The 26,227-nt window shown below is 42.4% G+C and overlaps 1 protein-coding gene across 5 annotated transcripts in view; it reads left to right on the top strand.

Moving 5' to 3' along the window:
* The window catches only part of kcnq5b (potassium voltage-gated channel, KQT-like subfamily, member 5b), a 146,687-nt gene extending 120,476 nt beyond the window's left edge, over positions 1-26,211 (top strand). For 2 of the 5 annotated variants that reach the window (XM_082536737.1, XM_082536741.1), the window contains 10 exons: positions 1,490-1,600; positions 2,009-2,104; positions 3,796-3,890; positions 8,510-8,536; positions 12,165-12,388; positions 14,657-14,765; positions 16,864-16,995; positions 17,134-17,241; positions 19,787-19,913; positions 20,579-26,211. In XM_082536737.1, coding sequence (XP_082392863.1) covers positions 1,490-1,600; positions 2,009-2,104; positions 3,796-3,890; positions 8,510-8,536; positions 12,165-12,388; positions 14,657-14,765; positions 16,864-16,995; positions 17,134-17,241; positions 19,787-19,913; positions 20,579-21,823 — 2,274 coding nt within the window. In that variant the 3' untranslated portion in view covers positions 21,824-26,211. The remainder of the gene's footprint in view (positions 1-1,489; positions 1,601-2,008; positions 2,105-3,795; positions 3,891-8,509; positions 8,537-12,164; positions 12,389-14,656; positions 14,766-16,863; positions 16,996-17,133; positions 17,242-19,786; positions 19,914-20,578) is intronic. The other 3 variants (XM_082536738.1, XM_082536739.1, XM_082536740.1) reach the window with 3 other exon arrangements.
* The last annotated feature ends 16 nt before the right edge of the window (positions 26,212-26,227 follow it).

The following is a 26,227-nucleotide window of genomic DNA, read 5'->3' as shown; positions in this document are numbered from 1 at the left end:
GATTTTTTTAGCAGCTGTCAGCCAATCTCTGCAGCCACCTGACCCTCCTGAGTTAGACTTTCTTGGACATCAGCAGAGTACAGGTTTTACTCTGAGTATTTTCAGATGAGTGTGTCGTGCTCTGGATGCAGAAAAGCAGAATCCTTGCTGTTATTATCTCCTGTTCAGCTCTGCCTCTGAGCACCAACAGCCGTCCATAAACATTAGTCCTGCACGGCTCCGTTAAACACCATTATTAATCCGGCTCAGAAATTCATAATGGTGTAAAATAGCCTTTGTCATGAATGGTAATCAGAGCCTGAATGAAAAATGTTCAGGCTTCCAAATCAAAGAGGTAGATGGATGGATATCTGTACAGATGGGCAGATAAAACCGGCACAGTAATAAAGCCAAGTAAGGTTTTTCTGCCAGTTTCAGTCCACGGCCAGATACATCTGCCCCTGTCATTAAATGGTGAATACACTTCATTAAATGCTCCTTTTCAGGCTTTTGTTGAATACATGAGAATGCTTTTATCCAGCAGTCATATTTTGATGCACTAAGTACCATCAACTTAAATCATTACTGCAATTAACTCTTTTAATTCTATTAAAACTTCACTTGCTGACATCGAGATGTTTGAGTCCCATTTTCATTGAATCTGAGGTTTCATATTGTCAAAACGCCCTCTCCGTGTATATCTGCACAACATCATCAGATGCTCGGTAGGTCTTTGCACATAAAGGACAAGAGGAGTGCACATTCGGTGCCTTAGAAAACTTTATTTTTTCAGATAAGGCAGAATAAACATTTGAGCCGCCGGCTTTCAGCAGCGTTCTTGGAACCAAGGCCGCACAGACTGACGCCCGTAAAGCCTCTGCGCAGGTTTAATCATTCAGATGTGATTGCAGTGCTTGAAGGCATCATTTAAAATCATGTCTCTGTATGGAGAAAATCAGGCTGTATGCAAAAGGGAAAAAGATGCAAATACAATGGAGCGATGCGTACTAGAAGACATTTAACACTGAGCAGTCTGACAGAAATAAAAGCAGTCTTAATAGATTGGTGTAAGTAAAGCAGAGGATGCATTTTCATTCAAGTCTACTAACCAAATAACCCCTTTTAATATCACTTAAAGGACCATTTCACCAAAACTGCAAAAGCTGCCTGAGGCACAAACAAAAAGATGAAACCAGTTTCTGTCCTACAACCTTTAAAAGATGCCTTTAAAAACAGGTCTCATATAGGTAGATATAGGTATAGGTATTCCACATGACTTTATAATTTCCAACTAATGACGTCTTACTGTTAAATAAAAAAAACTACTAATAGCTTGTAGATGTTTAGATAAGTCATAGACAACCTCAGCGTTACCAGGTCACTTGCAAGTTCTGATACAGCACAAGTTTTAATTTTAAATATAACATTTGTTTAAAAGTTCCCTGTTTAAACAGCCAGGGGCTGCATATGAGCATCCATCAGGCCCTGATAATAATCATTGTTTTCACAGATCACCCTGACAACCATCGGCTACGGAGACAAGACGCCAAAGACGTGGACGGGGCGGATGCTGTCCGCGGGGTTCGCCCTCCTCGGCATCTCCTTCTTTGCCTTGCCAGCTGTAAGTTATTCTTTTTTTATGAATCAGTTTTCTGTAACAGGTTTTCATTTTTTTTCTCTCATAAAGTTTCCTTTTTTATGAAATTTGCTTCTTTTTTAATGTAAATTTACAACCTTATTATTGCAGTTTATAATAATAATTATTGTTGTATTGTTGTAATAGAACATTCAGTTAATTTCCAGTCACAGTAATTCAGTCATTAAATTGAATTATGTACCTACTTGAGGACATAAAAGTTCTCTGAAACAAGCTGTTTTAGCGCTTGCCTGCTCTCTTCTTATTGGCTAACTTCTGGAAGCCTGCACAGGAGCACTAGGATACTCTCTTTAAGTCACTGCTACCAGTGCACGAAACCACATCATGGTGTATTTGTGGTGTGTGTATTTATTTCTGTTTATATCATTTCAGGGTATTCTGGGTTCAGGCTTTGCCCTGAAGGTCCAGGAGCAGCACAGACAGAAGCACTTTGAGAAGAGAAGAAACCCAGCGGCCTACCTCATCCAGGTAAAACAGACACCCTGTTATTCTTTTGTCTCTGACACATATCTCTGCTTTGGGCTGGACAATGAAGACGTTAACGTTGACGATTCAATCCACTGTAGTGTTGTTAAAATCTATAAGCGACTGTCATTCTCCACTTTGTCCTTTTCCTTCGTGGACTCGACGAAACCCAGTGAAAAGCAGATATCGTCACCCTGTGCAGCCCAGTTCTCTCCTCATCTTCTCAAAGCTCAATCATCTCTTTCACCTCCTACTAGTATAGCCATAGACTGTATATAAAAGATGGTCATGGCTACCATGAGATCACCATTTGGGTTGTAGATTCCTGTTTTTCTTCCTTTCTTGCCGTTTTGAAAGCAGGCGTTACGAGCACAGGTGGAACCGAGGGATGTTCCACGGCTAACACATAGACAACCATCCGCACTCACATTCACACCAATAGGTGTGACAGACCCCAGCATGATGGTGGAATTGAACTCAGGACCTTTTTGCTGTGAGGCAGCTGTGCTAACCACCACTGCCCAAGGAAGATTCATGACAAGGAGAAAAAAACTGTGTGACTTTATTTATGCTTTGAAATGTCTGTTCAGCTCATCTAATCTAGATGATCTCTTGACGTTCCAAAGGCTTCTTCAGTTTTTAAAGCTGATGAGGAGTCAGTGTTGTAGGTGGCTGAAAGCATCTCTGTCCACTGAACTGAAGTGGTGTCCGACAACTCCAACTATCTGCCACCTATGATTCGGTCCTGAGGTCCCTTTCCAGACGATCTAACAACATTCAGTCCTCGTCCTATATGACCTTAACAAACGACATGATGATAGGGTGGGACAACAACTCGCAAACAAGGCCAACATGTCCGGAACGAACTCCAACGTGACAATCCTGGGTTAAATACCTGGGACTCGTCATCAGCTTTCAGATGAAATCCAGTTTGGATTAAAGCAATTGTTTAAATGTGTCAAAAACATTTCCTTCCTACTGAGCTTATTGTCTGAAACAATCCGAAAGCCTGGCAGGGTTATTTGGGGGGATGGTTGTTTTGTTTTTGTTTATTTTTTTGGGGTCTGAGGAACCACGGCGATGTTAAATCAAGAGCTGAGTTACAGAGAAAACTCCTCCCACTGTATGTCTGTCTTTTTTATACAGTCTATGGTATAAAGCACAGAAACACCAACGATCCCCTCCGTCCTGCTACCTGATCTTCACTCACCTTTAGTTTCATCCTGACTTTCACTGGTGCTGACCTCACATTGACCTCCTCGTATATTTCCCCACATGCTTCCTTTTCCTTTTGTCCATCATATGCTCCCATCTCCTCCTCCTCCTCTTCATCCTGTGCATCCCCATGTTGTACCAGGCTGCGTGGCGTTATCACTCCACCGACAGCACCAGGCCCTACCTGGACGCCACGTGGCGGCACTATGAGAGCCTCCTGCCTATCCACAGGCATGTATCCATGCCTGACCGCCGGCCGACCCCAGACGTGTGACACATCCGTGTTTTAGTTTTCACTAATCAGCTCTTTTTTTTACTTTCTTTTCTTTTCTCCTCTTCTCCTGACTCCCTCTGGGGCCTTGTTTTTCTTTTGGTTTTTTTTTTTTACCTTTTTTCTGTCTGTTTATCGTTTTTTTTCTGGGAGGGGGGTCTTTTAATTTTTCCCTTCCACCTATTTTTTTTGTGTATTCTGCATGCAGTGTGTTTGGCGTAGTTATGCGGCTGATGAGAACTCGGTTTCCATTGCTACCTGGAAGCCTCACTTGAAGGCGTTGCATACCTGCAGCCCTACAAAGTAGGTACAACTATGGCAGCTGGTGTCTGTATTTGGTGTCTGTGCCACATTCCTTTCCTGCACTTCAACTTTGCAAATTTAAAGTTCATTTAGATCCTCTTTGGATTATTCACTTTTCCTGCTCTGTCCTGTCGTTTTACGTATCTGCTTTTTTTCTCTTTATTGAAAATTTATAGAAGAAGTGATTTTAGAATTTTAATTTATAAATGACAGACAATTTCCAGGCTCCATTAATGTAAAAAAAAAAAGCTGACTCCTTCATCTGCTTCTCTATAAATGTCTCCGTCTGTGCGCTGAGTGCTCAACGGGCCAGGAACGTTCGCTGCTTTGAGGGACCAAGGCAGCAATTTTAGCCGTCACCCTTTCATAGCACGTCTATTTATGACTCCAATTGTGGCTTCAATGACCCAATCGGGCTTTTTGAACTCAAAGCCCTCATCTTCTCAAAAGCCCAGGGCCCAGAGTGATTTAGAGGGACGCACCTATTTCAGTCTGTCAGTGTGTCAAGGTTTAGCTGTAGTGCAGCTTTTTTACAGAAAATGATGAGGGATGCGGAAAGAGTTGAGAAATTTCCCCCAGTGCCGTCAAACCGTCAACTTCCATCAAGTGGTTCTTCATATTACTGTCAATGACAGGAAAGTTGGTATTTATAATAAAACCATACGTAATTTTACCTTCATAGTGCGAATCTTTTCCAATTTTACAGCCCTCAAAGTACAAAAGGGATGATTTTAAATTAAAGGCCTTTTAAGTGTCAGTATTTATTATATCCACATGAAACCTTCAGGACTGAAAATCACATTTAATCTCTTTTAAAAACTGCTACCAAATCACCACGAGTGTCACAATCAAGGTTTTATTTAAGTAAGATTTGTTTTTCTCTACAACAACAGGGGTGGGGAACTCCAGGCCTCGAGGGCCGGTGTCCTGCAGTTTTTAGATGTGTCCTTGATCCAACACAGCTGATTTACATGGATAAATTACCTCCTAAAAAGTTCTCCAGAGGCCTGGTAATGAAGTAATCATTTGATTCAGGTCTGCTGACCCAGGGACACCGACCCTTGAGGCCTGGAGTTTGACACCGCTGCTCTATAAACATCTCTGAGCTTCAGTATCTCGTGATACATCCTAGCGTTTCAGATCGTATTCAGTAACACAACTTTAATGTCTGCAGTGTAGAGGAACAGACGCCCCAGAGAATTCACTTCAAAAAGTGCATTCTGGGTAAACTTTAAATGCTCATATCACCATGTGAGATGCGCGTCTGCTCAAAACAAGTCATGACATGAAAGTTCTCCTTTCACCTACCTGACTTTGTGTGAGCGGTGTCAGAACAAGTTTCTAAAAAGCCCAATCCGAATCATCCTTGGTGTTCACGTGTTCTTTATAACCGTTTGGACCGCGTCACCAAAGTTGACATGTTTTTGTCTGAGTCGTAGGAGTGTTGCATGGCTGCAGGTGCTTCTCAGCATTCAGAAACCGCTTGAAGGCCAATTCACAGGTTCCATGTTTGCGCCTCACCTGGTTTCTGTCTTAAGGTGTCACACTTTAAATGGGACCACACATTATTTTTATTCGTGTCCCCACATATTGAGGCCAAATTTTTATTGGCTCCAGTTCACAAACGTAAACACACCTCACCAACAGATGTGCTGACTCAAGGATGCTGGAACTCAAAGATAATTTCCAGGCACGGCAGCAGCTGACATGTCGCATAACAGCATAAAAACAAACTTTAGCTTCTACTTCTGCTTATAAAAGTTGGGAAAATGGAATTAAGTTAAAAAAAACTGCAAGCTGTGTTCCTTTTCTTAAATTGTCTCAATGTCAAAAAAAATTCAATCTGCATTTTAGCATTAATCTCATCACCCATGTTGTCCCACAAACATCATGGACTTCATGTTTAGTTTGTTGGGACTAGATCAGAATTTGAACATGTGCTGGAAAAGAAGCTCCTGAAGTTTTGTGTTTCATACCCTGTGAGGTAAAAGATTTAACTATGCAGTTCCTGAATAATTTTTATGACTAAGAAAGTTTCAGAAACATCCCTGCCTCTGATTTATTATTTCATAAATCATACCGTGTCTACTCCAGCCAGCAAATTCTATTTTTTAAATTGACCTAAGACGAGCACTTTATTCATGAAGCTGCCCAGTCTGTACCAAAACCTGCTTTGCTCTATGTAACGTATATCTAAAAAGAGCTTCTTCCTGTTCCTTTCAGAATAAAAGACCTCAACATACGCTGCATGACTGCTATAATCCCACGTACTGTTACTACACATTTTAGAAAAGATCATAAATCTCTAGAACCCACATGGGTTCAATTGGCACAATAATGTTTTTATTTAAATGAAAGTCAAAATGACAGGTCATCACAGTGTGATGGCACGTGCTGTGGGAAATGACTGGTATCGTCCCAAACAGCACATGATAAAAGCAGAAAAGCTGCCCTTAAAAGCTCGCCTCCCTTCATGTTTTAGTATTGGCATTTATCAGTTTTATGCACTTACATTTAAATACTCTGTTTAAAATTATCCACAGTTCTGTGATATAATCCAGGCATCTAACCAAGCTGCTAAACGTTAATACTCGAGCTAGTTATGCACCTTGAATTATAGAAATGGGGAGCTTTTCTTCTTTGGTTAAAGAACATTTTTAAAATTTTATGATTTGTGCATTTTTTGGTATCCATCCTAAACACCCTGCAAACACCCAGTGATTGGGGTTTGTTTTCCACCCCTCCTATGTGCTTTTGAAAGCCATCTGTGGAGCCTGGAAATATTGGGACAGCTATCTGCAATGTATACAATAAATGCATTGCAGATGGTTACATATAATGTACAGTTATAGCTTTATGATTACTTTATTTAAAGGAGTAATGTGTGAAACATGCAGTCCTTAAGTCACTTTCTTCTCTCGCTGCTGCTTTAGTGTGCATGAACCTGCATGTTTGTAGTGAGTCTGCTGTTTGTTAAGGCTTCCACCATCAGGCCTCTTATTGATCGATGTGTTGCGGCCTTCAAATCCTCTGCACTTGTGAAAGAAACAGCTGCTGGCAAAGCTTGTGATGCAGAAATCTCCCTATCATGCTGAACACATTGGTGCGTTTGCAGGTTTTAGCTCCTCGGTTATAAATCATGTATAACTTGTATTTTAATGAATTCCTAAAGCTCACATCATCACGACTTCAACTGGAGAGTAAAGGAGTTTTTAAACATGCTGAGTGTGTCATTCATCACTGTGGACATAAACTTTGCATTTATGATGTTGCCGTTAAAGAAGAATTCGCATTTGCCGTTAACACTACTGCTGAGGCCGCGCTAACTTTACACGCTGAAAAGGTTTGCAAAGCAAAAGTAAACATAGAAATCAGCTGCCTGGAACAGCCTCGGTGCTAAGTATATGAGGCACAACCTGCATTACCCAACATGAAGCGCATCCAGCAGGTTCACTGTCCAGTACATGTCAGGGTGTGCTTTATAAACTGGTTTGTTGGTTTTCATTAAGCCAAACGAGTTCATGTTATTATGTGGAATAATGCATTCACTTCACAAAAACTTTGACACTTATTGGGTCTGGATCTCCTGCTAGTTGGACTAACCTCATCCTCACCTAGGAGGTGCCAGGATATGTCCTGGTTAGATACCTGAACCACTCTAGCTGGCTCCTGTTCATGTGATGGAGAAGCAGCTCTAAGCAGAGTCCTTCCTGACTTACTGAGCTCCTCATGCTCCATCCAGAGTCTTGCCACCCTTCGAAGGAACCTCATCTGAACTCTAAACCCTGAACTCTGAACTCTAAACCCTGCCCCCTTGGCTTTGCCTAGAAATTCTAGAACATAGGTGTCAAACTCTGGCCCGCGGGCCAAATTTGGCCCGCAGCCTAATTACATTTGGCCCGCGAAGCCATACCAAATTACTATTAGAGCTGGCCTACTGGTATTATACAGCTAATATATATGTCGTTTAGTATTAGGCTTTGCTTGTTCCATATTCAGTTTTTCAGCAAAACTTGTTTGAGTCCATAACAAAAGATTCATTCTTATATCTGGAGGAAGATTTTTCAATAAATATTAATGTTAGCCCGCGACTTTGTTCCAGTTTTGAATTTTGGCCCACTGTGTATTTGAGTTTGACACCCCTGTTCTAGAAGGTTATGACCAGTATTAATGACCAAGGGCAACCTGGCAGAGGGCAGCTTCCACTGTGCCCGGGTCCAAATTATTTCTGGTAGTGTGAACCAGGCTCTCACTGCGGTTGTGCAGAAAATGATCGTCCTGTAATAATGGGTTAGATACCCAATATTCCTTGGTCTTGGAATAGACCAAGCTGCAAAATAAAAAATGGTGCACTGTATTACCTTGCAATAACATTGTAACTTTGACCAAAAAAGACTGTTCACTGTGGTAGATTACATAACTTACCATACAAAAATTGATGCAAGACAAAGTGGAAAATATTAGTTAAACTCTCTTTAATACAACATATGAGATTTCTAATAAATGGGCTAAAACTTGCAAAAGCACCAGTATTTTGATATAAGCACTGTACTATTACTGAAGTTTTATGAAAAGATGTGTTCTCAAATATCTTTCCTTTTCTGATCTGTCTGCTGCAGGAAGGAGCAGGGAGAGTCGACCACAAGGTTTGTGACTGTTTGACCTTCGCTGTGTTACGTAGTGTTGTAAGTCCATGACTTGGAAATAGATAGGGCTGGGCGTCAAATCAGAGAATGTATCAACAAAGCTGATGCGGCGCAGTACCACGTGTGACCACTTGGGAAATTTACCTGAAAATAACTGAGTGCCTGAATTTTATTTTCATGGCTTTTTCTTCTTGTTTTTAGTCAAATGTTTGTAAGTACTTGAGTTTTTAGATTACCTTGAAAAGTCAGCTTTAGATTTTAGAGTTTCTAACTCCTGCCTGTAGATCAAAGATGAATGACGGCTATAAGATACACCTCAACAATGTTATGAAGGGGGAATCAATCTATAGAGGCCGAAATGGTTTTATGTATCAGGCTATAAATGTGTTTATTTCTGCTGTACAGCCGGACTTCTTGAACACCGGTTGTTAGAGGAACTGATGTTATTGTGGCACTTCTTTTTCAAACTTCATCTGCACTTTGCAGCTCACTCATTAGTGATTCTCCATGGCCACGCCCATATTTACTTTCTATTCTAATGACGTGTCATCGCCTTTAGGACAACTTAGCTACACCGGATGTACCTTATGTTGCATGACATCAAAAATGTGGTGCAGCTTTTATTTTTATCACTCACTTAAATTCAGTAGAAGGTACAAAGCATTTCCTGCAATGCTCTAATGCAAACGAATGAGCGCTGGGAAATCAGCAGCAAAGCTGAAGAAGTTCTGTTAATACACTCGTGATCTGCATCGTTATGTTCAAACAATGGCCGGCCGTCTTTGAGGGCTCTTTCCGCCACACTTCTGTGCGACCTGCATGGTCACCCAGACAGAACAGGTGCCCTAACAGGAGCTGAAGGCCATAAGGGTGATGATGTGTTGCCTGGAAAAGCAGCCACTTTTACACAAGCACTCTGTATGACTCACTGTTTTGACTTTCTGTTTGGTGCTGTTTTTTCTTTTTATTGCTTTTTCTCTCCAAAAGAGAAAAAATAAAATCATTTACACACCGCGTTCACTACACACAAAGGCAAAAACACACACACAACATTTTTCTCATGCTTTAAACCATCCTCTTGCCTGAGGTATCTATTACACACTTATTACAAATGTTATTCTGTGTGATAATGTCCTAATATTGCTTAATTTTGTAATGAAATCAGTGCTCCTGATGTTTCTCTTTGAGCCCATGCATTTATAGACTCATTTGGGGAGGGCAGTGTGCAGGGCAGTGGAGGCTGTGTGATGTAATATGTTGTGTTTGCAGTTATGAAACACTGAGTAAATGTTTGTCTGCAAACCACCGCTGCGAACTGAAGGCAGGCGTGCGTTCTTTTTTTTTTATATTACTCTTTCCCTTTGAACCTGGTTTATGAAATACACCACAATGTAGAAAAGGTGATGGAGGTTCTGCAAAACCCCCAACTCTATTTATGTCTCTACTGCAGAGCTAGAGAGGAGGGATTAAACGCCACACTGTGCAGTCAGTGCAGAGCTGCCTTGCTTTATTAACAGAATCAGTATATATGAGAAAAGGCAGTGAGGAAACCAAAACATTACATGGGAAACAAAAATGGATTTGCATGTTTATACCTTCAGTAAACCCACACGACTGTGTAAAGCTCCCTGTCCGCTCACTGGTGATTCAGGCACTTGTTGCCATGGCCCAGCTGAATTCACATAGTTAAATGAGGGATATCGGCATGAACTGTGTGACTCACCAAATTGCAGCCTTTTTCAAACGGTCCTGTAGATGTTCATTTTCTCTACTAAGCTCAATTTGCCTCCGTTCTGCTGCTTCTAAATGTCAGTGGTCGACAAATTGAAACTCCAGCGGTAAACGTATTACTTTGTACTTCCTAGACTTCATGCATACAGTCCTGCAAAGGTTCATCAATCAGTTATTCTGCAGAGCTTACACTAAGAAAGTGGTGTTTAGATGCACGAGGGTTTAAGACAGAAAGATTTTCTCTCATCTGTTTCTGCTTCATGTAACACATCACCGTGTGTCTATCTCCCCTTGGTTTTTAGTAAAAATCATAGTAATAAACAGAAGCTACTGAGGAGGTGTACTGCTCGGAAACATAGGTACACAGCATCTCTGCTCCCTGTGACATGAAGTTTTTCTTTGGGAATGCTGACTAATTCTTGGTGCATGGGTATCTGTAGGAGGCTGTGCAGCCTCAGAGAGAGCAGAGTCAGAAAACCCTGCAGGGAGACATCAGTCGCCTTCATAGTAACACACTATCTGCCTTTTGTTTGATATTTGCCTGAGCAATGCGCTATTTGTGCCTGTTGTGATTTTGGTTTTTAACTGTCAGGTCATTAGTCTGTGCCAGGTTTCGTTCTCAGCAGCAGCTCCTCTGAAATAACTAATTAGCTTTTTCTCTGGATGTAGTGAGATTGAAATTACCGTGTGTGTGTGTGTGTGTGTGTGTGTGATGCACCGTCAACATTTTCTTCTTCACTCACCTCCTTGTATTCCACCTAAACGATAAACCGCGCTTCATTCACCAGAACCCACACAGACATCTCAGGTACCATCCCCTCCACCGGTGAGAAGCATTGCTTCTTATTGCTAGCCACCTAACAGCTATGAGACTCTCAGTTACTTCTTACATCATGTGCTCTGATTTCTAACGAGGGATACGAGTCAGAGTCGGTACAAAGTCTCGAGGGCCTCACTGCCACTCGGCACAGTCAGCAGTGAGCAACACTAGCTAACGTTAGCTTAGAATCAGAACCTAGCATGCAACATTTTCCTGATGACTTCACGGGCTCAGTCATTAGTGTCAAGTCACGTTGAGACTAACAAGTGAGATCATGACGTTCATTTTACAAGTTATTAGAAAGGAGGATTATGCAGATGCACTCGTTGGCTGATAACGTCTTAATGAAATCATTAGCCATCCTGTTGACTTTCTCAGACTATTGAGTTTAAGAGTAAGAATTTACTGAGACGAATCAACACATTCATGACCAAAATCCACTGATTTGGTGACAATAAGAAGAACACAGACTTCTGTTTAATCCTCTGCAGCGTGTAAATGATGCACGGCTGACGCCTGCGAACGGCTTTGCATGCTGTCATTCTGCATAAACACAGGATCTGTCACTCGCTAATTATCTCCACACCTCATGGTCCTGCCTGTTCACACTCTGCAGGTAATTCTTATGAATTTTCATCCATAAACTCACACTTTTATATAAAAACATGCGATACATTTAATATAACTGTGCGACACCCGCTGGCTCTTTTAATGATGTGTAAACGAATTGGTCACACAAGACGGCATACTGTGCACACTTGCAGGAACAAACCACCAGCATCATCACACAGCTGAAGCTTCATATCTAACCAAAGCTTGCATTTTGTCTAAAGCATCTGCTGCAATGCATGCTGGTCTGTCTCCATCCTGTCCTGCAGCCCTTATACTAAATGGATGGCTGCCATGTTCAGCATTTTATGAAGGAACACTTTTCCAGGATAACTTTTTGCTATCATGAAAATCATTTATCGCTCAAACATGTTGACCTCTTTGTCATTTCCACCCCACTTCACTTCCTTCTTCTTTCCCCTTCTCGCTCCAATCTCCCTCTGTACTACTTTTCATCACTAATTTCAGCCAGAAGTTGAGTTTTAAGGAGCGGGTGAGGATGGCGAGCCCCCGAGGTCAGAGCATCAAGAATAGGCAGACGTCATCAGTGAACGACAGGCGCTCTCCGGTGGCTGACGCTGGCACAGAGGGCACCAGTCCCGCCAAGGTTCAGAAGAGCTGGAGCTTCAACGACCGCACGCGGTTCAGACCGTCGCTCCGCCTCAAGAGTCAGTCCCGCTCCACCACTGATGGTGCGTGTGCCATTCTGCTTTCACTGCCGGTATTTTATATCAGTGTGGATTATTAACAAAGCAAAATCACCTGTTTTAGAGTCTGGCTTCTGGCCTCCACCCTGCTGGCTTTTTAGTGGTGGCTTATAAATGCTAAGTAACATATTACCGTACCAAAACTGAAGACGGCCTTCTTGGTTTCATCATCTCCTCTCTATTATCATGGAGTCTTTAACTTGAGGTGCCCGTTGTTGTGTTTTTGCATTATATAAATAGTACTGGACAAAACTGCTTTTCCTGTGAGGGGGAAAAAAAGATGTTAGAATTTTTTCCATTTAAATTTTGAAATGTCTCAATGTCTTTTTTTGTTCAGAGCAGGTCTAATAACTTATTTTAGCCATTAGGCTACATTCACTGCTGCTCATTGTGTGCTGTCAAAGTCAAAATCGGCCAGTTTCAGTCATGCGGGATTAACAGGAAGTGAGTAACCTCTCCAAACAGCTGCTCTTGCTCTTCCTTGAGTGCCACATTTAAAGAAAGGTGTTCCTGAGATATAAAAATAAGCACAACTGCCCCAACCTCACTGCTCATATTTAACTGACTCTCGATCCAGCTCATCAGAACTGGTTTGGCTCACTAATGACGCAGCGGAGTGGAGGAATGCTGATGGCTGCTGTGCTCCCTTTCTTTGGCCTAGCAGTGCCGGCCTGGCGAGTCCTCCTGGGTAACGGCCAGTTGGTGGTTGTGGGCGGACTGATGGATAGATGGAAGGTGGGGGTGGTGAGCTCCAGGAGCCATATGGGGTGTCAGAGCCATCCAGCTGGCTGAGGCCTGCTGGTGGAGAGGAATCATTAGCCAAGCTAGCCAAAACCAAACTGGTTGGCTGGTTAGCCACGCTGCGTCTGATCGCTGACATGTTGGCTAAGTGAGACATTAGAGGATGGGAAACATCTCCCTTCCATTCTGTCTTAATTAGAAATGAAACCAGGAATTATTTTAGTGGAAAGTTTTTAATGGAGCAAATCATTAATCAGCACTGTTTTTCATCAGCAGCAGGTCTGACAAAACCCACATACTGTGGAGTAATCGATCCTTTCCTGAGGTCATCTACAGTGTTTAGTTCAACAGAACACATCAACGGCATTAACCCTGTGCTTACCTCCTCAGGGTGCTCAGGGTTCCTGCTCCATTTGGAAAATCAAAATGAAGTCTTTCTAAACCTTTAATGCTTTATTACCCCATGACACTAAGGTGAATCTCTGGATTTTGGACAGCTTTGATCTGTGCTTTAAACTATTTAGACTCCAGATTTTCCACCAGCTCACAGAGATCCCCACGGCCCAGCAGAGGCGTGTAACTACAAAGTGAAGGTCAATGGATTAGTAAGCTGTGTTGAGCTTAAAGTCTGAGTTTAGTCTCTTATGAGTCTTGAGTCACTTTTTACCTGTTACATCGAGGTGGTAACTTATTCTGAAACTAAACAGTGACCTGGTGATGAGCAGGTTTTGTTTAGAGTTTCTGTCTAAAAACAGCTGGAATTGTCCAAAACTACAAAAACTACCAGGGTCAAAAGTATTCGTCAGATGTTCTTCAGCAGGAGTGATGCAAATTTGAAGTTGTTGTCATATTGGAAGACAAAGCTATTACCCAAACCTGGTTTTGCCTGCTGACTGCTTGATGTTTTCTTCTTCACATATCCTTCTTTCGTCTAGTGGTGCAACGGATCACAGTTGATCCGTAATCCAAACTGATCCCACTCCACAGTGCGCATGGTGGGTCTGTCAAGCGATAGTTATGGCCAGCGCTAGCGGTCCAAGTGGAGGAGCAGAGGAGTTTGCGGTACTTAAGCAGCCCTTTCATGCCCAGTCCGACCGGGCTAAAGCTAATACAAAAGCTATTGGGGTGTTTCGCTGCAGACGGGAGGCCGTATTCCGTTGTGCAAAACAAGGGGTTTAAACTATGATGCACGTGCTTGAGCCACGCTATGATATCCCGTTGTGCGTCCACTTTAGTGACAAGATCGTACCCAGGCATGTATGAGCAGGAAAAGATTTAAGTTATGGCTGAACTGTCCCAGGCATCTTCTGTTGCCCAACTACAAATGGATGGATCTCCAGGGCAACGGAAAGCTACGTGACCGTGTGTTAGTGTGTTTGAGCAGTAAGACTAACACGGCTCACTGCAATCTGTTGTTTGTGTGGATGCAAAATGTTCTCATTGGCATAAAGTGACTTCATTGCTATCACAGAAATAAATAATCCTCCTTTTCTGCGCCTCTCTTCCAAACAGCAGACTCCAACATTACAGCGGAGGACGGTTTTGATGAGAAGGGCTGTCACTGCGACATCTCAGTGGAGGACTTGCAGCCCTCGGTCAAGTCTGTCATCCGAGCTGTCAGGTGAGACAGAGGAAATGAGACTTCCTCTTTCAGTCTAACTTCTGCTGCAGTTTTCCGTGACCCAGGCTGCAGGCAAACTAACCCTGATTGCGGCCAACCCCCCGCTGTCTTCTGATTGAGCTCAGGGGATTAAAGTGACCAGATGGTTGTTATTTCTGTTAGTTTATTTTTGGATCATCAGGAAATATGGTTAGTGGGAGGATTAAAAGCTGTGTAAGGTGATCGTGTCACAAGGAAACAAGAGTAGACACGTCTTCATGTCCTTCGTGTCCTGAAAGAACTAAAGAGCCTGTTAGATGCAAGGTCATCATACGTTCCTGACCAGCAGGAGTTGAATAAAAGTTAAAAGCAGCTCAGTGTTTGAATTATTAAATATATAATAACTAAGACTATAATGCTGAAGCTTCTATGGCTCCATGTGGTGAACGAGCTCCTTAACAAGACACCTCATGTTGGTTTTTCTTTTAGTTTTTACTTTATGAGCATCGACAGACTTTCAGTTTTATCAAAGAACAATAATAAACATCAGTGGTTCACCTCATCCCTTTATCCAGCTTCCACATATAAAGTGAACTGGCTGTCACGCATCACTTTGTGGACACAGACAGGTGTGAAAATAGTGACACAGCCACATCAGTCACGATAGCCTTCACTAAAGGCTACAACTTTAACGTAGGTACCTGCTGTATTTACAAAATTATGTAGGATCAAAAATGCTGGAAATACAGCAAATAAACATCAGTGCGCTTCAAAGGCTTGTATTCTGAAAATATTAGCTTCATTAAATATGCTTCAGTTATTGTGCAAAGAAAAGTGTAAATTCACTAATCAAATGTCCTACGTGCCAAACTCGAGGCCACTGAGGGGCCAAGAAGCTAAACAGACGTGCTCACTTCCATGGCACCTGCAAGCTAACGAGCTTCCCTACGCAGAACGCACCCAAAGGAAAACTAATGTTCAAGCCCATAGTAGAGTTTTGTGTATGCACTCACTCACAACAGTCTCACATTCTGAGGTACATTTTTTTGTATTTTTGTATTTGTATTTATTTATTTATTGTCATTGTCAAGAACAATGAAATTGCGTTTGGGGCTTCCATACAACCCAAAAAAAGAAGAAAATAATAAATACCCCTTAAAACCCAAGTGTACATATTTAACCCAGTGTGACTCCAATGCAATAAGACAATCCTTAGCAATAATGTTCGTAGAAATTCAGACAAAGACCTGAGAAACATGACAAAATACAACAATGCAACCCATTCAATATTATTGTACTGTGAGATATGATATCAGATATGATAGTTATCTATTTAAGAAAGAGGGGGGGGGGCAGGAGGGGGAAGAAAATAAAGATATGATGCACCAATGCAGACCAGTTCATTGCTATTAAGAAGTTGGATATGGTTATTGTCCGTGAGAGGGGGGCAGAGTGAAACCACATGACAGCACAGAGATGCGAAGGTAAGTCGGGGGTACGGCAAATTCAGGAAGTCACTAAATGAGATTTGCAGCTGCAGCAAAAATGTTCTTTGAGTCAAATCTAACAATAGCAGAAGCCAGGTATGCCATTCACCTCATAACTTGTCACTTGTACATTTTTATATGCATCACATTTCGTGTCAGAAGGCTCAGTGGTATGTACATGTAAACTACATCATCGGGACCTCCTGTTTTGCTCTATGAAATGATGCTGGCTGAGCATCTTATTAAATATTTTTGATATTTTGAAGCATTCACATGGACCAAAACTGTATATCGGAAGGCTGTGACAATATAATCCAGCATGTTTTCATTGTTTCCGACCCCTTTGACTCTCCACTTTCAGCCACGTTCCCTTGAATTCAGCCTCAGTGCTCCACAGGTGTTTCCATCCACATACACATGCAGCTAAAATCTGCCTTTTTTCTGAGAAAGTGATTGTTCTGAGCGTTTGAAATGCTGTGAACAAACAGGTCGACACATTAAAAGCACCATTAAGCACTATCAAAATAAATGCAGGCTTTAATTTGTTTACATTAGCTCAGGCTGGCAGTGTCACGGCTGGACCACAGCTCCCCCTTCTGGTGAATTTATGAACTTCTGTGCTGTTCATGCAGGATCATGAAGTTTCATGTAGCCAAGAAGAAGTTTAAGGAGACGCTGCGTCCGTATGATGTGAAGGACGTGATCGAACAGTACTCTGCCGGTCACCTGGACATGCTGTGCCGCATCAAGAGCCTGCAGACCAGGTAGGACGGACATTGTACTGCAAAAGATCTGCATGTGTGTATGCATTCCTTATACATGCATGGGTTTATCTCACGCTGTTTTTTTCTTTTTGCAGTTTGTGTTTTTGCATGTTTGTACCTGTGTTTGCTTCTCTCCAGGCTGGACATGATAGTAGGCCCACAGCCCCTGAGCAGCCGAGCCAAGGCCTTTTCCTCCCCCTCCCTGTCTGTCTATTACAGCCAGGGGAGGAAGAACTCCACCCAGGGGTCAGAATTCCCCCAACTTACTCAATCTACCCACCTACTCTGTCATTCGCATGTCACATGGGTTCAGTTCACTCCTCAGTCGCACAATTCAGGAGCTGGTTTGTTGTCAGAAACGTGAAGGAAAACATAAAGTGCGGCCTCATTTATCAACCATTCGTTAGTCCAGCATACCTGACCGCTCCCTTCATGGAGAAGTGATGGCAATGAGGTTTACAAAACATGCACTCGGGACAATTAGTACAACTGTTGAGTTCATTTTTTGCTAGAAAGAGAGAGCATATTTGCCCCCATATTGGCTTCCCTTCATTGGCTTCCTGTTAAATCCAGAATCAAATTTAAAAGGCCCCATTTTATTTTAATGACCTTATAGTACCATATAAACCCATTAGAGCACTTCCCTCTCAGACTGCGGGCTGACTTGTGGTTCCTAGAGTATTTAAAAGTAGAATGGGAGGTAGACCCTTCAGCTTTCAGGCCCCTCTTCTGTGGAAACTCCCAGTTTGGATTCTACTTTTAAGATTAGGCTTAAAACTTTCCCTTTGACAAAGCATATAGTTAGGTCTGGATCAACTGATCCATAGAAACCGGCAGTTGCTGAGCCTGGCTCACCAGAGATAAAATAGAGAAATGGATGGTGTGCAGCGTGCATGTCTAAGGACTGCGGGGACCTCCTTTGTAGATGGTGTTGAGTGGCTGACGAGTACATAATACTATACTTCAGCTGTGCCAACATCTCACTTCTGATTTTGGACAGGCAAAGACCCTCTTGATCCAAAATTCACTTAGTAGCACTGCTTGGAAACTTTTATGAATGAACCTTGTTTTCACTGCTCACCAGGACATTAAACTATTTTTATGTGTACAGTTTTCACATTGAAGAACAATTACAAACACAGCTCTATAAATCCCAAACTCAAAGGATTTCAGCTTACCATTTAACAATGATGTAAGCCCCTGAAGCATGCTGTGTGTCCTAAGAGACTGGCAGGTTTGTCAGGAAGGGGACAGATGAAGCCTAAATCAGCTTGAGTTGACACATAGTGCAGTACAGTACTACTCCTTCCAGTCCTCCATAAAACTGATAGATTTGCTTGTCTTTGTTAATCAGGACCTTTACATTGCTGCCAGTGTTGTTTTGTTGCCTTTACCTTCACTTCTTGTTCCACATGTGCCACCCGAGGCTTTTAAGGAGAAGCGGTTGAAAGTTCGGGATTTGTCACCGCCTTTATATGCATGATAAATCCAAGTTGTCTGCAGGTTTTAAAAACGTGTAAGTTTGGAGCTTTTTTCCTCTGATGATTTGATAAATGAGGCCCCTGGTTGACGAGCTAAAGCCTAAATTAACTGAGCTTCGAGCCACACTCTGCTCCCACACACAAACACGTCCTGGATATATCTGCTACTAACCAGCCACTAACAGATCTCTTAAGTAAATTGACTTCTGTTCTGGGAAAGGAGTTTGCAATGTGATGCTAACATGTTTTAGACACACTCCAATCACACACCAGAAGGTTTCACCTGTCATTGCTGTTGCAACACTGCCCCCTGCTGATGCTGTGTGCACTCTGTTGCTGCAGATGAGCCAATCCGACTTGCAAAGGGTGGAGGGCCTGTCAACATGCTTCTTTTTTTTTTTAAACACATCTCGTAGTCACGAGTAGAGTCTAACACAGGTCAGCAAGCTCCAGCCACAAATAACTTCAACCTGCCATGACCTCACTGTAATATATGAAAAACATCTGTAAGATTAGAATAGAGAAAGCTGTAACAGTCCTTAAATTTACGCAAAATGTTTTTGTTTTTTTTAGTAAAATGTTTAAAATGTTACATGGAGGCTGGTCTTGTCTATATTTGGATCCAGTCCACAATTACAATCCCCAGATCGTCTACATTTGATCTGCATGTTTCATATTCAAGAGGAGCGTGAATCATTCGGTTCCTGCCCATCTTATCCTGAATTACATTTCTTATTTGAAATTGGACTGATTTACAATGAACGAGTGTCGTAACTCTTCTCGCTTCCTCCTGTAAAAATACAGTTTTAGAATCCAGATCTAACTTCCCGGTGTAGTGCTCGATCCCCTTTTCTTCTAGCATGATTTAGTGGTGACATACAGGGTGTCCACACCTGACTTTTTCTTCTTCCTTTTGGTGAACTCGTGATTGCATGATCTTGGCTCAGTTTTTCTGTGCTCTCTGTCAGCTTTAACACAAACAGACTTTATTAACCAGATCCCACAGAGCCTGACTGGATTTAGCATTTAGACATAAATATAATCATGTGTAAACCAAAATATAAGACTCTAATGTTTAGAGTCTGAAATAAAAAGTTGTATTGTTAATTGGTAAAATGTAATCTGGTTGGTAATGTTTGGAAGTGTGAAGTCCAGTGAGGAAGAATAATCTCTCGTGTTTGGATTTGTTTTATTTGGGGAAAGGTTTACTTTAGATAAACGGTTCTAATTTTCCTTCCTTTTGTAGTCCTCCTTTGTACATTTTAAAATTAATATCTTATTGTGTTTGCTTGTATTTCTGTGCATTTCAGGGTGGACCAAATCCTTGGGAAGGGCCAAATTCCTCTGGATAAGAAGATTCGAGACAAGCTGCTCTCTGATGGCGATATACTGGAGGACATGAGCATGCTGGGTCGCGTCTGTAAGGTGGAGCGACAGGTCCGTCCTCTGGGTTTTGTTCTTAAAATTTCAGGAGGTTGAGAGGATCAGGGTTTTTGCTAATTGGAACTTCAGTGTTTGGATCCTTGCTGCCTCCGGTCCTCATTACGTACCCCAAAATGCCCCCAGTGTTTCTGGTCAATAAGACTAGAACAGCGCTACGTAAGTGCCAGTCCATCGACAGCAAACCAGCTAAACACAGTAAAATGTGATCCATCTCGACTGCGTTTAAGTTTCCTAAAGTTACAGGAAATAAACTTGTTGGTATTCCGGCTCTGTCCCGCTTCCAGTTTTTATGCAACATTAGACTAACTCAGCTAATCACATTCATCTCCAAACTGCTTATAAGACTAAAACATCTTACTGATCATTTTATTTTGGTATTTGTCACAATGGGTAGAATTCAAAACCTTATTAAGACGGCCCTGAATCACATTTTACTCTTTACAGCAAATTGATTTTTTTCAGGTGCACAAGTTGAAAGTGGCAAATGCATATGAATCCTAAAGCTTAAAACAAACATCTGGTAGAAAGCAAGATGCTGTTGAGGTAGCTATGAGCCCCCAGACCTGATTCTCAAGCATTCAAATCGACACTTAGAGCATCTGTACATTCTGCCAGATGTGGCGGTAGATCACTCCTTTATTCCTCTTCTCTGCTCACAGGTCCAGTCGATTGAGTCGAAGCTGGACTCCCTGCTCGACATTTATCGTCAGGTTCTGCGTAAAGGCTCGTCTTCGGCCCTCACGCTTTCCTCTCTTCCCCTCTTCGAGCTGGAACAGACTTCAGACTACCACTCCTCTGTCTTCAGCAAGGACATGTCCTGCTCCACCCAGGTCAGCAGCAGTGGAGCGCCGCCCACCAGCGGCTTCGTCACTCGCTCCTCCACCAGTTCTCATCTCTCGCAGGGAGGACTCCATCTCATCCTGGGGCCCCCCAACGAGCTCAACCTCAATCTCAATGCCCCCTCTTCCACGCCTCCCTCTGGCCTCGCATCATCCTCTTTCAGCCCATCGCCCCTGCCACATCATCATCACCATCGCCACCACCACCATCCCCAGGCTCAGGCCACCACACCTGAAAGTGGCACTGATGAGGCTATGGGTAGTTCTCCACCCATCCTCACCCCGAACAGTGTCAGCAGTTCAGGGGACAGAGGAGTAAGAGATGGTGGGTTTCCTCTTCTGGCGAGGCTTCCACCTCCACCCCCTCCTAGCCGAAGTCACGGCCCAGGCACTTTAGTGCGAACAGCCTCCATAGAGGTATCCCCTGACATAGAGGACTTTTGTGGAGGTCTTGGGACACAGATGGAGGACAGCGTTGTCGGGAAGGGCCTTGGGTTGGGGCTCAACAGATTGGGGCAGCAGCTCCAAGGGAACAGCAACAGCAGGCTTAGCACAAAGGAGGAGGGATCTTGGAGGAGACAAATGAGCTTGGAGCTGGAGCCCCTGGTGCCACCAGCGCTGGGCTGCTGCTCTGGGTCCAACGAGATGGACCGAGGATTGGGCAAGTCCATGTCAGTGCAGGATCTGAAGCAAGTAGCCCCCACCCATCACGGCCACAGCCTGTCATCTCCAAGCCCCAGTACAAGCAGTGACTCCCCCATTGGCTTCCATAGCTGTAGCCAAGATCCTGGGGGAGGAGGGGGCGGTACAGGCAGGAGGAGTGGAGGTGGGTGGGGTGAGGAGGACCTCTTTATCAGTGATAGAGACATTGAGACGCAGGGACTTGACTTCTTGTCACAGGGGTCTGCCGAGACTCCGACTTACTCCTCAGAACTCCTGAGGACAGGCGGCAGAGCCGGAGCAGGGACCCAGGGCTCAAACCGCAGTCTGGCCAGCGGTCACGCATCCTTGCCCTCTACTGGCAGCAACGAGTTGCTGAACATGCCACACGTACGGCTAAAATAGACCCAGCTACATGTCGGGAAGGCACACCAATCTCACCTCAAAAAGACGGTTTTTATCCTTTTTGGAGGGAAGTGGGTGGGTGGGAATATTACATGGGGTCTTCTTCTGTTTATATTCATGTTGATCCATTTGATAAGAATCACAGTATTTTCATACAGGCTGACCATATGACATATCATTGCATGAGTTTTGTTTTAAAGTGTGATTGACAAATCTGAGATAAGAGCCTGAGAAACGACAACAGAGACACCCAAAAACCTCCGCTGTTAAACTCGGGTTGATATGAGACCTTGACATACAGCATGGAGTGCATGCTTATTGTAAAGAGGTACAGAGATTTGAAAGGTACAGTTTGCAGTCGAGGGCATGGGCTCCTAACACTTATTGAAACCCTCTCTGAGAATGGCCATGTTCAGTGTATAAAAGCCACATTTTGTGTGTCTCCCATCAAACAAGACGTTTCCACACTGAAATGATGTTACATCACTACTGCCAGATGCATTCTTTCTTTCCCATCTTTAACCTCTTAAGATTCACAAGGTCATTGATGACATATCTTAGGTTTCGGTTTCTTAGCATTCAACCCATTTTTGAACATTTTCACCTGTTTGGAAAATGGAAAATCTTTTTATAGAAAAACTGTAATGTGGAAATGAACAAGACTTAATTCTGAGATGTAACGTCGTCTTTGTTTCTGGAAATTTGGCCTTGTGGCTAAAATAAGACCCAACTTTAACCATAATCTGTACAGGTAATCTGAAGTTAAGAGGGTAAATTTTATGAAACTAAAGCAATACATTCAAAGGACAGAATTTAAATCATTTTAGTTTCAATCAAACCTTTAAAAAGAACTCTATTAAAAAGGAATATACCAGTGTAATGTGAATACAGGCAATACGATTTACGTTTTCATGCATGTTTTTTTTTTCCGTCTTTACAGCAAGAACAACAAATTTCTTGTGGTTTTAGGTTGTTGTCCTCAACACAATTTTGGAACTCTGTTTTATAAGGTGCAAGAACACACAGGGAAGGTAGGGGAGGGGCCAGTTGCATTCAGAGATTTGATTGTCAGTAATTAAAATGAACAAATGGGCTCCTGTTTGTGCTTGTAGGGCCCCCCCAAAAAAGAAAAAATATATACACTGATGTATTGGAGCATAATGATGTTATCAAGTATTGTTATGTTAGTATAAGTACAGTTAGATTCTCTGAGCACCATGGTTCTTTATCTCTTATGTTTTCCATCAAGGTAAAATGATATTTTTGGACTGTTCAACCACAATCACTGACTGTATATAAGAGATGGACGTAGCTTCTAGATCTGAAAAGTGAAGTCAATGCAGAAGTGCCTTAAACCTGCATTCTTTTTGATGGCCAGCAGGGGGACACTCCCTTGGTTCAAAAAGAAAGCCCTGTTGTATAAACTGAGAAAGAAATGTCCCTGCTGCTCACTTCCTCGATGGGTTCATAGTTAACATCACTAGTTTCAAGTAAAATATTGTTCATTTTGTGAATCGTGATCCCTATTACTGTGCAGGACATAAAGCAGGTTTACAGGGTGAACATATGGGCATTAAGTGTCCCTCAGTTTCACCATCAGCTCCACCTCTGCTTTCAAAAACACCAAGATGGGAACCCCAAAAGTGCTTCATAGCAGGAAATGAGTAACCGATAGGTGAAAGCAGAGTGGCTACCTCCATCTTATATAGTCTTTGTTCACTTAAACTCAGATTCTTTTGGTGTCTTATTTTGAAACTTATAAAACCATAAGCTGCTACTCAGAGGTTCAGCGGGAAGAAAAGATATGCTTTATCACAAAGCCCAACTTTTGTGTACTTTGGGCTTTTTCCAAACACAACAGGTACATTTAAGTGTGGATTTTATCTTAAGTTGGGGAGTGGAACCACTCCTCACAACACCCTCTTCAAGCCGTTGGTCTACAAATGTTTCCTGCCCTACATATTTGTATATTCTTGTTTCCATGCCCCGCCCTCTCTCCTTGCTATTTGTGGGATCAGCCCAGGAGCTGGCGTTACAACAACAAAGTGATAGTCTGCCAAAAAAGTGATTCCTGATGTTTCAGTGTGTGTTTTATTTGTAATGTCTTTATTTATATTGATTAATAGACTTGAACAGGATTTTAAAAAGGAGTTTTACATAAAATAACAAAATGACCAGTTTTGCAAGTGTCTTTGTGACCATGTTGGTCTCTTAAAACGTCGCATAAGTCGTATTTGTTTCAACTACTGCTGCGCTCTTGACCAGATCACTCTTAAAGACATTTTTGATATCAATGAGATTTGTTAACTGGATAAATAAAGGATATATATGCATCTATTCTCTTCCACTTATCCTTACCAGGGTTACGGGGTGGGACTCTAGCCTGTGTCGTCTACCATAGGCGAGAGGCAGGATATGCCCTGGACAGGTCGCCAGTCTGTCGCAGGGCTAACGTGTAGGGACAGACAACCATTCCCACCTATGGGCAATTTAGAATGACCAATTAACCTAACCCCACAAACTGCATGTCTGTGGAGTGTGGGAGGAAGCTTGAGAACCCACACAAACACAGGGAGAAAATGCAAACGCCACACAGAAGGGTCCTGGCCAGATTGTGGAGTTGAGCTGTCTGAGGCAACAGTGCTAACCAGCACGGCACCGTGCGGCCCTACATATATAAACGCCAAAAACTCTGCAGCTTCTACCTTGTGGCAGGAATGCTGTTGTAGCTCAAGATGACTTGATATCATTCATGAGGGATACATGTTTTATATATTATAGGCTAACAAGTGATTTACAGTAGTTTAAATACAGGCAATCATTTTTTTGGCAGACGATCACTTTTTTGTCAACACCACCACCAATCCTCAGCCCGAGGTCATAGCTCACCATCTATTTGTTACCTTCTTTCAAATGCCCAGTTGTGTTTGAGGTTGAGTTCCCTGCTATTGGCTCAGGGAGTTATTTTTCTGGTCAGAATGAGTCTTTGGGGTTGACCAAGCATGAAGAGCCAACACAAATTGTTATTTCTGACCATTTCCTTGGATAAATTAAACCCCATGTTAAAAAATGTTGGTCTCTTTGATGGGTGGCCGTAAAACCCCTGAACTCAAATCATGTTTCAAAGGCATGCATGCAAGTTTGCTGTATGCACACGTGTACAGAGAAGAATGCCCATTCCCACCAGCAGCCAGTGAGGACGTCAACAGAGGTTACAAGCAGCGGCTGTTAACTTCACATCAATTATGCACCGACCGGTTGGTTTCCCTGCCGATCGCAGCCATGGATTGAAGAACATCTCAAATGTCATTACCTGGTTTAAGAGAATTGCTTAATGTCAGAACAGGTGTGTGACCTGGCAAAGCACTTTGTTTTGGTTCAGAAACACTGAAGGAAATGTTTCGACGTACGAGTTTTTCTTGTATCTGGCTTTTCTCCCGGCCTGTTCTTACATGAGGGAAGATTTTTAAACTCTTATTTAAAATCATGGTCAATGTTTGCTTTTTTTCTATACTCTGTGATGTGGGGATTATTTTTGCTTCCTGGCTACAGAATGTATAGTCGCTGAGTATTGACATTAAAACAAGAAAAGCAATGTCAAACCTCCTTGTTGCATGTTAGAGAATTAGATGCATTTGATACGGTTAAGTAGGTTTTTCTGGTACTTGGGAAAACTATTACAGCACAGCTAGATGCAGATCAGTTTTGGTGATTGGTCCACCTCTGGCTATCACAGGTAAAAACTGCCCATCTGGTCGATCTACATTTCTACCCTCACCTACAATTGTGGATCTGAGTGTCCCTGCCCGTGTGACACAGACAGGCTAAATAGCAGGGTAGAACGTGGACTGATCTATAGATGCATGACATAAAACACCTGAATAGATTCTGCAGATACCCCTTACCAAAAACCAGAAAAGTTTAAGGAAGTTTAGTTTGCTTTGAAGAATGGATTTTAATCTCCTTTGCATGAAGAGGCTGCCATATCCAAACCTATCTAGAAGTGATAATGAATGCTATGCCATCACTTGAGTTTAAAATCAAGGAGCCCAGCTCTGATATGAAGTCTACAAAATGTGCAGTACATCCAGTATACCGGTGCCTTGCTTGTATGGTACATATTGAGCTTTGAGTTAATTTAGTTTCTGAAAGGTGCATTAGGTTCCTCCACACAGAGATGATTGCACTGTCTTTATTTCCTCTCATTAGGTCCTTACTTGAGGCATTTTAGTTTTTATATTCAGAGATTTTGCTATTGAGCTAAAAATGGACCTTTGACATGTTACCATTCTGTCTGTGTGTCATTTTAATTTATTTAAATTATGTTCACATATTTACACACTAGTAATAATCTCAGATTTATGAAGCCTGTAATGTAAATGCAAGCAAACTTTTATTCTCATT

Source organism: Aulonocara stuartgranti, assembly GCF_965226115.1.
Source record: "Aulonocara stuartgranti genome assembly, chromosome: 6".
In the NCBI taxonomy this organism is placed as follows: domain Eukaryota; kingdom Metazoa; phylum Chordata; class Actinopteri; order Cichliformes; family Cichlidae; genus Aulonocara; species Aulonocara stuartgranti.
Note: the sequence above shows the minus strand (reverse complement) of the source record. Positions and strands in the feature narration are given on the sequence as shown.